This window comes from Gymnodraco acuticeps, unplaced genomic scaffold (genome assembly GCF_902827175.1).
Source record: "Gymnodraco acuticeps unplaced genomic scaffold, fGymAcu1.1, whole genome shotgun sequence".
Classification (NCBI taxonomy): Eukaryota; Metazoa; Chordata; class Actinopteri; order Perciformes; family Bathydraconidae; genus Gymnodraco; species Gymnodraco acuticeps.
In genome coordinates this window covers 1,171,531-1,183,863 of record NW_022992149.1, presented here as the reverse complement: position 1 = coordinate 1,183,863, position 12,333 = coordinate 1,171,531, and the positions used below count along the sequence as shown (strand labels likewise).

General features: G+C 40.2%; 1 protein-coding gene across 1 annotated transcript in view; it reads right to left on the bottom strand.

Moving 5' to 3' along the window:
• Positions 1-7,636, bottom strand: part of abca12 (ATP-binding cassette, sub-family A (ABC1), member 12) — a 49,336-nt gene extending 41,700 nt beyond the window's left edge. Inside the window, exons 1-9 of the mRNA XM_034204070.1 lie at positions 7,505-7,636; positions 7,187-7,316; positions 6,728-6,870; positions 5,387-5,554; positions 4,951-5,168; positions 3,089-4,024; positions 2,236-2,342; positions 957-1,063; positions 203-402 (exon numbers count right to left, since the gene is read on the bottom strand). Of these exons, the coding sequence (XP_034059961.1) occupies positions 203-402; positions 957-1,063; positions 2,236-2,342; positions 3,089-4,024; positions 4,951-5,168; positions 5,387-5,554; positions 6,728-6,868 (1,877 nt within the window). The 5' untranslated portion in view covers positions 6,869-6,870; positions 7,187-7,316; positions 7,505-7,636. The remainder of the gene's footprint in view (positions 1-202; positions 403-956; positions 1,064-2,235; positions 2,343-3,088; positions 4,025-4,950; positions 5,169-5,386; positions 5,555-6,727; positions 6,871-7,186; positions 7,317-7,504) is intronic.
• Positions 7,637-12,333: the final 4,697 nt, after the last annotated feature.

Sequence of the window (12,333 nt, the reverse complement as noted above, 5' to 3'; positions counted from 1 at the left end):
GGCTATTTTGTGTGATCTTCTTTTATTAACTGATGTAATTTTCCTTAACATCAATTCACTGAGCTTCCCCTGAAGACGTTTGAAGCCCTCTTGGGGAAACTGGCCCCCCACTTTGAAAACATCGGATCGAGAGGTTTGCAAGAGCAGCGTTCTCTGTAATCATTGCGGTGAAACACGTTTAAGAATGAAGACAATGTTGTACCAGTTTGAATGGAGGCTGTAGGCTGTTGGTTCTCCGATGGCGGTCTGGAAGATGGCATCGCTCAGATAGGATGTGTTCATCATCAGACTCTCAACCAACATCTGCAGGCTCGGTAGAATAGTGTTACACAGCTGGCCAGGCTCAATGGAGAGGGACAGCATCAGCAGACGCACAGACTCTGTTTGCTCCACCGCACACACCTACAATCAGTCAAGTAAGGAACAAGTTGGTTTCTGGCCAAATCTCAGGATCAAACATATCAAACATAGATTTGATGGTTTGCTGCTGTACCGTGGGAACATTTCGCTACACAGTTCAATTTAAGACTTCAGGGTTAGCGTTAGAGTCTGTCTCACTGTGACTCAAAGAACTCAAATCAAACTTTACAAAGGTTTGATAAAACTTTGATGGTTAATTTCTTTAAAGTTTTACTCGTGATGATTTTGTCTTTGAGGCTTGAGCAAGGAAAACATAAAATGCTTTTCAAAGCACACCGTGACATAACCACATCTTAGCATGAGCAACCAAATAACACTGCGGGGACACATGATATGCATACGAGTGGGTTTAAACACTGACAACATTTGAGTCAAATAGGTTCTGCAATATCAACATCATCTGGATTCTAAGTACTTCTAATTATAACAGTGCTTCTTCAATCACTAAATGGATCTTTATAGGATTTCTTTAACATTCTGAAGTACTATTTCAATTAATGTTGAATGTGTGCAAGTGGCCAGGTTAATGCAGAGACCTTGGATCCCAGGTGGCTGAGTTGCTCGGTGAATCGTGGGTCCGTCAGGCTGATCTGGAAGAGCTCGATGGCTGTTTGGATGGTCTCTTGCATGAGCATTAGGTTCTCTGTGAAGGGAGGCAGAGATTAAAGGAGAGGGGGAGGGAGGTTATTAGAGTTGGACAGGAAAATGGGACAGGAAAGGGAAAGGAGGGCAATAAGGTGACAGAGTAACATGACATCCCACTGGTATTCATTACAACTCGCAACATTACGGGGCAGCTTCTTCAGCCAGCGAGCGGCAAATGATGTGTTTTAAGTGAAGCTCTGTGCTGGACTGATGAGGCCAGGAGGGCCCGCAGTACGGGATGCTGTCGTGAATTAAAACACATCTGACAAACCCGAAGAAAGGCACCACCTCGGGCAGCAAGATGTGATGACAGAATTTATAATTAGGCCAAAATTAGACAATGGTGATGTTTCATCTCAGGGTGCTCAACACCTAGAGGCCCCTGCAATCACAACAGTGCACCCTGGATGTGTGTGTGAAGAATTGGAGCTGGGTTGTGAAGAAGTGAAGAGTCTGCATCTGCCTACAAAGTAATTCTATGCTCTGCAAATATTATCACACAAGCACAGATGCCAATTAAAAGGAGGTCATAGATGTCCACTTGTGTGAGTGCGAGGGGAGACGTTTAGCGAGGGCGGACAGGATAAGTGATTGAATTCTACTTTGCTAATGAGATTTAAAAAGGTGCTGAGTGGCTTTCAGCTGGAGAAGGGCCATATGGCCTTGGGCTCTTTGGGAGCTCAAGCTAAGCCGATGTGAAGCCTTATTCCTCATATCTCTGGAATGAATTATGGCGTACTATAATCATGTATACAATAACAACAGCATTAACAAATCGTTTGATGGTCTTCCCATGGTGTCGTAATAGCTACAGTATGAAGGTCAGGGTGGCTGTGAAGGTCAGGGTGGCACTCTTCCATGCTGCGTTACTTTTTTTAATGGTCCAAGCTGCTTATAATGTACATACTGACACAGCAGGTATGTAAACACAAGCTGCAGCATCAGTGTGAGCTCCACATTACACCATTAATTAAACATGAGTGGGAGGGAATTCACTGAGGTAGGTAAAGTTAATTTGGAGAAACTAAAAGGATAAAGCATTACCCATTAGGGGATTCTCAATGTAACTAATGAGTGGCCATTTCTCATCATAAAGCTGCATCTGGTCAAACAATCCTCTAACTGTCCAGAATGAGTCAGAGAGAAAGTAGATCTAAACCGATGAGTTACCTTGAGATTCACCAGCAAGCACTCTGGTGATATGTTTAAGCATCGTGGAGAATGGAAAGCCATCAGGAAGCATTGCAGCAGCATTTGACAGAAGATCCATTGATGACCTGGGGAAGATTAAAAACACAAAACAAGGTCCAACATTTGCAAATAAGTTGTGTTTTTGGTACAAACTAATATCTAAAGTGATTGGGTTTACACAACTTAAAAAGGTTTGTTTTTGTCAGAGGTGGGAAGTAGTGGAGTACAAATACTTCATTACTGTACTGAAGTAAATTTTTCTGGTATAAGGACTTTAATCCACTGCTTATTTTTCTGACAACTTTTTACTTTTACTTCTTACATGTTTAACACAAATACCTGTACTTTCTACTTCTTACATTTTCAAGACAGGCTCGTTACTTTAGTTTTAATCTGCGTTTGGTGGCGTGATCATTATTATTTAGAGTCATTGCGTGCCTATTGATTTGAACACGATCCGTGTATCCATCATTTCCTGGTCTTCTCTAAACAAGAGGGACCAATGAGAACTTTGTCATTTTGCCATTGTCCAGCATCGAAACATTCATTAGCTAACAATGACATTATTGTTCTATTAATATAAAGGGAGGTCAGTTACTCTATAAAACAGCTGGTAGTTATGGGTACTTTTTACTTAAGTACATTTCGAAGCCCATACTTCTTTACTTTCACTTGAGTAAAGAAGTTTAGTCTGTACTTCTACTTTTACCAGAGTATTTTTAAACACGAGTATCTCTACTTCTACTTGAGAAAAGGATGGGTGTACTTTTGCCATCTCTGTTTTTTGTATCATTCATAAATCCATACTAGAGAAGCTGCAAAAGGGACTTACATCTGAAACGTGCTAGGCAGAGTGACGAAGGAGAGCAGGCCAAGGGCAGCATCAATGGTGTCTTCCCGAGAGGCGTTCAAGCCCCACGGCATGTCGCTTGTAACTCCCTTCACCACAACGTTCATATCAGGATTGGCAAAGAACACGTGGACAGTCTCCAGGATTTCATTTGTAGAAACAGGAACAGAGATGGCTTTGAACATGGTAGGGTAGTCGATGTAGAACAGGTCTATGAAGTCATCCATGGGATCTCTTGCCATCATCGATGGGGCCTCGCGTCGGTTTCGGACCCTCGTTGTATGGTTACCACCGCTCATTCCATACATACTTGGTCGGTGGTCCTTGGGGGACAGAAGACCACTGGTGCTTACCAACTGCCTCAGCATTGCTATGATGTTTCCAGCTAGGTCTTCAAACAGCTCCATGTTTTCTGACATGTCCAAACCCAACTGGGTCAGAACAGACAGGAGAGGCCTGACTATGTCGTAGATTTTAGGCAGAACCTGAGTCAGCAGGTCAAATCCAGATGATTTAGTGGAGGCCAACCATGCAACCAAGTCGAACACCTTCTGCACAATCATGCTTGATTCGTTGGATGCCAGAAACTGCTCCAAGGCTTGGTAAAGCATAGGCTCATTCCCAAATATCTGCATGTCAATGATCTGTTGGACAGCTTCCTTTATCATGTTGGTTAGAGATTCTACATTGAGTCCAGAGAAATTGCCTGACATCATGGAATTGTCCAATGTTATGTTTGCAGACGACAGGAAGATCATTGCTGCTTCTCTGAAGATGTCTTCGGATGAGCTGCTGTCTTCAAAAAGATCGTAGTTGCCCAGGATGTGGTTCAGTGCTTCCTCTAATGCATCAGTGTAAGGCTGGATGAATGGGGCCACGTTTACCAGCTCGTCAGAGAGCATTTTGAAAGAATTCAAACTGTAGAGGGGAACATTTCAATTAAAGTCATGTATAAAATGTCAATATGACATAAGTAAAACATTTTGATTGTAGGACACAAAGCTCTTCTATGGACAAGAACTCAGGACTAGTTCTTACATGCTTCTTTTATGACATGAAAATCTTGTTTTAGTTAATTCCCTGAACACAATTATTCCATAGAAATCTAATAATATTTATTTGTCATCTTGCTTTTTACTGTACATAGTTTTACTATTTCATCTGTAATAAAAGACTGTGGAGTCTTTCCACTGTGATCAACGATCTTTATCACATGTACTTAGACCTGATGGATTCCCTGTGATATGCAGAATATTATCACAGTGCAGGGCTCATCATTTCAGCTGGCATATAAAGGAAAATCAATTTTAAGAGGATGTCTCCACTCAGCTGAATCATGGTTAAGCCACGATCATGCCCTGCCTCTTTTCAGACAGAATTGCCTGAAATGAATCAAGTTGATTAGAAATGTGATCACTTCTAATTCCTTGTGTAATTTGAAATGACTCAAATTTGCTACTGTTGCAACAAAAACATGTGAGGAGAGTTTAGACTGTCTATCTAAACCTGTCTGTCTGTATGGGTCTGTGGAGATACACTATTGGGCGGGTTTTGTTATGTGGCTCCATTATATTTTGATATGATTGCATCATATCCTGTGGCTTTAATGTGGGTGCTCTGTCTGATCCACTAAGGTCTCTGTTAGAAATAAAACTGGGAACCCAAATATGCAATGATCTCAGCATTGTAGGTTTTGAGAGTCTAAATTATTTGACCTGATATCTTAATCACTAATAATTACATGGATCAGGATTAGATTCACTTTTTTTAGGATCAATTGCATTTTCTTGTTCAGCATTGCGTTAGCAATGTTGCAATGCCATTGTGGTTGTTATTTTGTTTACCTGTTTAGCAGCTGCACATCTTGGAGCTGCTTGTACCAGTAAAGCTCTGCCTCAGGGCTCAGAGACTGGCCTGTAAACCCAGAGAGCTGGCTGACGATCACCATGATGAGCTGCTGTGACACAATTGAGCTGTTCATGTTGGCATGGTAGAGGGACTGTACACTCTTGACGATCCTGGCAGCTGTGGCGCTCACAGTCATTGGTCCCACACCCATGTGCTGTACAGAACACATACAGCAGAAATGTTATGTGGCAGATTTATCTGTGCGTCAACACTGCCACCAAGTGGTAAAACCAGTAATTGTAATAGAATATTTTTTTGGTACACGAATATTTGAATATGATCTGAGAAACACATTTTAATTCTAATAGCCTTCAACCAATGAGTTGTTTTTAGTATGTCCTGTTTGATTTGCCATGCAGCTACAGTACTCACACTCGTGTTCATGAGGGCGTAGACAGTCTGGGCCTCAGCATAAGCCTCCAGAACAGGCTGCAGGTGGATGTTACACCACATAGACATGGTGGAGGGGCTCAGCCCTGCCGCCTCTCTTACGGGCTCCCATGCTATGAGAACTTCACTGCACTTCAACGTGCCATTAGCCTAGAGGGAACATTTCAACATGTTATTGTGTTTCATTTGTAATGTTCCAAGAAAACTAGTTCAGTTTGAAAGGCAGGTAGAACAAAGAGCCGGAAGACAAAAGGTAGAGGCACAAGGGACTTCCCTTTATCTCTATGTTCCTGTTTATGCATTAGCAAATAAAAGGGAATTAATATTACACAAACATCGCTTCTCACAAACGTACATACCAAGTAGACACACCCACGTATGTACTGTATGTGCATACACAATGTATTGGAACAAACACTGGATCAGCTATAGAGTTTCTGCCATGTCAGATCTCTCTGATAGATTGTATGAAGTAGCCTATAATTACACAAGACAATAATATAAAAATAACCTGTAATAGTGCTCTGCTCCTCTGTATATTTGTTTTCCTTATAATCCCTTATTAGGCTGTTAATGATAATGATATTTAAGAAAAAATATGTAGGCCTATTTTCTCATCCAACTATCGGTAAGATAATGAATAAGTGTTTTGGTTTGTTAATGCCAACATTCTCACTAATACTGTTATATATGTGACCAGTACAAATAGGCAGATAGCTCGCAGATGTATGGCTCAGGCTCCAGTATGGGGAAGCATGTCTGACAAACAACTAGGTTGTTTTTGCTTGTCTGTTTTTTCGTTCTGTTCATCAGAAGGACTACTATCAGTGACATCGGTACAAGCATTCTTACTATTGACTCCTTGTCACTAAATGAGGAACATTCTTAACCTTTGAATGAAGTATAACTAATCCAAGGAACAAATGCCAGCCATCATCCAGTTGTCAGCTGCATCAACACGCTGAGCGCTAACAGGGCAAGACAACCCACATGTTATTTATATACCGGCATGTTGTCTTTCAAAAAGTATTAAGAATAATTCTCTTAAAATAAACAAAAAATGGCAAGGAAGAAAAGACAGATAGTTATAAAAATCCAAACCCCAAGCGTGTACATCAGTTAAGTGTGTGGAAACTATTATTACATAAGGTGTAACCTCAAGATGAGAGATAGGCATAGTCAAAAGCAACAATGGATGAAAAGGTATGCATTGTTACGGTAATGTATCTCTCACGTGACTCTCTCTCACGGAAACATTTTCACAAAAGATGCCAGCAAATGACTGTGAAGACACCAAAACTTCCCAAGGAGAAGCAGTCTAACCTGCTCAGCTAGCTCCAGCGTGTGTTCAATGGCAGGCTGCATTCTTTGGGAGATCTCAGACAAGTTAAAATGAGTGGAGTTCGCAGACTGTGCAATTTCTCTCATCAGGACCACCACAGGCATCTGAAGGCTTTGTATCATCACTGGGAGAAAGAAAAGACAAAGGGATTGACCAACAAGGATGACTTAACAAGCTAGATAATAAAACATGTCCTATTTATGAAATGGTACACAAGGTACTTTTCAGCAGGTATTTCATGTATGTTTAAGGTGTGCCATTCTGCAAAAGGTATGCTTTTCAAGCCATTATCAAACCTAAAAGGTGACATCAGTTAGAATAGTGTACATATTCTTACTTCATGCTGTGTCACAGTTAATCATTTGGATCAATAAACTGATATACCTGTCTTGGGTATACAAATGTAAGACAACAGCCTTGCTGTTCAGTAGTATACTCACCGTTCTGTGCTTGCACAGTGTTCACCAAGCTTCTTATGATTTTTTCAAACTGTGGGATAACAGATGGGGTGCCGTCCCACAGCTCTGTTCCTTTGAGGGTTGACAGAAGGGACTCAAGTAGCTTTCAAGTCTGTGAAAACACACAGGTTTAGTGCAATCACAGAAGGAACTAAACTACATTTTTGTATTATTCAATAATCGTATTATTATCTCACAAAGACATACAAGTCATTTGGTTAAATATTAACCAGCTTTCTAACTAACATCCCGTAATTAGCTGTTTGTTTTTTTTCCATTACAAGTGTCAATTCAACTTACTTGTCCCATGTTTCCTTGTCTGCTTTTCCAGTCATCACCTCTTCTAGGACTGGTGCAAGATGAACAAAGCCCTCCAGAGATGGAGCAGTTGCATGTAACCCTTGGCCTCCCATGATATAAGGCCAAAGCGTGCTCAAGAATTTTCCCAGCTGAACACAGAACAAATGGGGACAAGAAGGGAGGGAAACAGGTCGCATTTTTCACCCACTGTTTTTACGTTATTCAATGCAAAACTTAAATGTGCTCTTTGATCCTTTAAATGTTGTGACAACATTGAGGACACATAACTGATAATTGATATGATCTATCTTTTTGTTCCTGTAGTTTGGAACTAGGTGTTGGCCAATGTTTTCAGTAGATGAAATTGAGATGCCAATTAGCATTTGTTTTATGTAATATGTTATTCAGATAATTCCCAGAACACTTAAATGAAAGGAGAAAAAACAGACAGACACAATGAACTGCTCATACAACCATGTGACAGTGTTTTAAGCCTTACCTGACCAAAAATGATGGACACATTTTCTTCTGATGCATTCTCAAAACTTGCCCAGAGACTCATGTTGCCTGAAATCACAAGAAATATCTTTGACAATGTGGACCTACATTTAAATGTCAAATAAGCATACCTTCCATTTAAGACTTGGAGAGAAGCGTCATATTCTTAGAACAGACATCAAAACGTTGTGCTACTTTAATCCACAGCTCCTAGGCTGTCTGGCATCAAAGCTTGAATAATGAAGTCCACAATGTGACCTCCACTCCATGAGAGTTCATCAGGATTCAACATTCTGTCCTCCTACAGTGACACAGGGAAGCTGACTTGCCTTGGCCAGACTCCAAGATGAAGTGAGTGATGTTAATGAGGACAGAGATGTAGGGCTGGGCGGTGCTGTTTGGTGGCAGGAGGCTCTGTACTGCTTCCATCTCATCCAGAATCCTGAAGAAACAAAGGGTAACAATATTTCAAAACTGAACATTTTTCACCAAAAGGTTACCATGTCTCATGAAGCGTTATCAAAGGATTTCAGGACTGCATGCACTCAATGTTTGTTTGTTTTCAATCATGCATCTGGACCAGTAGGTGTTAGTTATTTGAATATTAATTATCCACTAAGGGAATTTTTTCTGACAAGCAAGATGAATCCAATTCATTTTGATTAATCAGGTCTAGTTGGTAAGACAGTTCAACTAAAAGCACATTGAGTACCAAGCACTAAAACTGTACCTCTTATAATAAAGATAAAGAAATGCTGTCTAAATGTCCTGTTAAACAAAGTATTTTTCCAAAACAAATTGAAAGATAATTCAACCAACAATAATCAGACTGTTTGGCGACCTTGGAAAAATAAAACCACAACATTGACATATTACTACTCTGATGTTGGAAGCTTGTTAGCAAATACAGGCTCACTGGCACATTTGACAGACTAATATTTAGCCAAATTAGTATACCTGTTCAGCGGATGAATGAAAGTCGAATATTCACACTCCTTTTAGCTCTGTTTTTGGTCTCCAAAAACCCCTTGTTGAAATATGTAGTTTTTAGCTGATGAATATTACACTATGTTTAACAGTAGTGGTTACCTTTTTCTGTCAGTCATTTTATACTGGACAAAGAGTATTGTGGAGTGGGTTTGCTACAGCAGCTGCTTAACATTAACTTAAACTTTAAAGTTATATGTGTTAAATTCACATCCATGAGCTCAAGGATGCTAAAACAGGCTTAAATGCTCTATAGGGAAACTGCAGTAAGGTGATAAATATATGCCAGTACTAACTACTGACAACATGTTTCACATCATGTTGTCATTTGATCCGCCACAAAATAAATGTATTGATGTCGCTGCTTTAGGCATTACATTGCTCATTAATTACAGCAAGGTATAACTCTCAATTATACTGGCACGATGAGAAGTTAACAAACTGGGACTGCAGAATGGGGTGTTTAATGAGTGATGGTAACATATATCAATAATTTAGTTCAGATAATATTGTGAATAGAACATGTTGGTTTCCCTGAAAGAACAATGTTTGTTGATGGGTGCAAACTGTCAAGTCTTTTTCAACTCCATTACATACCATTATTTAAATGTGTTCATTAATCTATTTAAGTATTTGGAAAAAATAAGCATCACTCACAACTGATTCAAGCTGTTTGGTCCAGTGGCTGCGGAGATGCTCTCAAAATATGTGGTTACTAACTCGACTCCAGCAAGCACATATTCAGCGAACGGTTGTGGTATTATCGTTTTGATGAGGCTCTCAGCTTTCTTGAGGATGAGGAGGGAGATGTTACGTGATGAGGCAATACTCATCTCTGGTTGGACAATCAGCTTCAGTGAGTCCTGCACAATTTCCAGGATGTTCTGCTGTACAGACGGCGGCAGGGGGCCGGTGGCTGCGCTCAGGATATTCAAAGCACTTCGGACCGCAAACAAGATGGCGGCTGAAAACTGTTCACTCTGTAGGAAATTCCCAAAACATTTGAATAAAAGAAGAAATAACAAATAGACAAAATGAACTGCTCATACAATGATGTGACAGTGTTTTAAGTATTACCTGGCCAAACATGATGGGCATGTTTTCTAATGATGCACTCTCAAAAAATCCCCAGAGACTCATGTTGCCTGAAATCACAAGACATTGTTTTACAATAAGGTCCTACATTTGAATGACAAATAAACATACCTTAAATGTAAGACTTGGAGTGAAGCGTCATATTCTTAGAACAGACATAAACAACATTGTGCTACTTTAATCCACAGCTCCTAGGCTGTCTGGCATCAAAGCTTGAATAATGACGTCCACAATGTGACCTCCACTCCATGAGAGTTCATCAGGATTCAACATTCTGTCCTCCTACAGTGACACAGGGAAGCTGACTTGCCTTGTCCAGACTCCAAGATGAAGTGAGTGATGTTAATGAGGACAGAGATGTAGGGCTGGGCGGTGCTGTTTGGTGGCAGGAGGCTCTGTACTGCTTCCATCTCATCCAGAATCCTAAAGAAACAAAGGTTAACAATATTTCAAAACTGAACATTTTTCACCAAAAGGTTACCATGTCTCATGAAGCGTTATCAAAGGATTTCAGGACTGCATGCACTCAATGTTTGTTTGTTTTCAATCATGCATCTTGAATGGTAGGTGTAGCTAATTTGCTAAATGTTACACTATGTTTAAAAGCTAGTTGTTAACTTTGTCTGTCAGCAATCTCTGTTAAATTCACATCCATGAGCTCAAGGATGCTAAAACAGGCTTAAATACTCTATAGAGAAACTGCAGTAAGGTGATAAATATATGCCAGTTACTAACTACTGACAACATGTTTCACATCATGTTGTCATTTGATCCGCCACAAAATAAATATATTGATGTCGCTGCTTTAGGCATTACATTACTCATTAATTACAGCAAGGTATAACTCTCAATTATACTGGCATGATGAGAAGTTAACAAACTGGGACTGCAGAACGGGGTGTTTAATGAGTGATGGTAACATATATCAATAATTTAGTTCAGATAATATTGGGAATAGAACATGTTGGTTTCCCTGAAAGAACAATGTTTGCTGATGGGTGTTTATTGTCAAGCCTTTTTCAACTCCATTACATACCATTATTTAAATGTGGTCATTAGTCTATTTAAGTATTTGGAAAAAATAAGCATTACTCACAACTGATTCAAGCTGTTTGGTCCAGTGGCTGCGGAGATGCTCTCAAAATATGTGGTTACTAACTCGACTCCAGCAAGCACATATTCAGCGAACGGTTGTGGTATTATCGTTTTGATGAGGCTCTCAGCTTTCTTGAGGATGAGGAGGGAGATGTTACGTGATGAGGCAATACTCATCTCTGGTTGGACAATCAGCTTCAGTGAGTCCTGCACAATTTCCAGGATGTTCTGCTGTACAGACGGCGGCAGGGGGCCGGTGGCTGCACTCAGGATATTAAAAGCACTTCGGACCGCAAACAAGATGGCGGCTGAAAACTGTTCACTCTGTAAGAAATTCCCAAAACATTTGAATAAAAGAAGAAATAACAAATAGACAAAATGAACTGCTCATACAATGATGTGACAGTGTTTTAAGTATTACCTGGCCAAACATGATGGGCATGTTTTCTAATGATGCACTCTCAAAAAATCCCCAGAGACTCATGTTGCCTGAAATCACAAGACATTGTTTTACAATAAGGTCCTACATTTGAATGACAAATAAACATACCTTAAAAGTGAGACTTGGAGTGAAGTGTCATATTCTTAGAACAGACATAAACAACATTGTGCTACTTTAATCCACAGCTCCTAGGCTGTCTGGCATCAAAGCTTGAATAATGAAGTCCACAATGTGACCTCCACTCCATGAGAGTTCATCAGGATTCAACATTCTGTCCTCCTACAGTGACACAGGGAAGCTGACTTGCCTTGTCCAGACTCCAAGATGAAGTGAGTGATGTTGATGAGGACAGATATGTAGGGCTGGGCGGTGCTGTTTCGTGGCAGGAGGCTCTGTACTGCTTCCATCTCATCCAGAATCCTGAAGAAACAAAGGGTAACAATATTTCAAAACTGAACATTTTTCACCAAAAGGACACCATGTCTCATGAAGCGTTATCAAAGGATTTCAGGACTGCATGCACTCAATGTTTGTTTGTTTTCAATCATGCATCTTGAATGGTAGGTGTAGCTAATTTGCTAAATGTTACACTATGTTTAAAAGCTAGTTGTTAACTTTGTCTGTCAGCAATCTCTGTTAAATTCACATCCATGAGCTCAAGGATGCTAAAACAGGCTTAAATGCTCTATAGGGAAACTGCAGTAAGGTGATA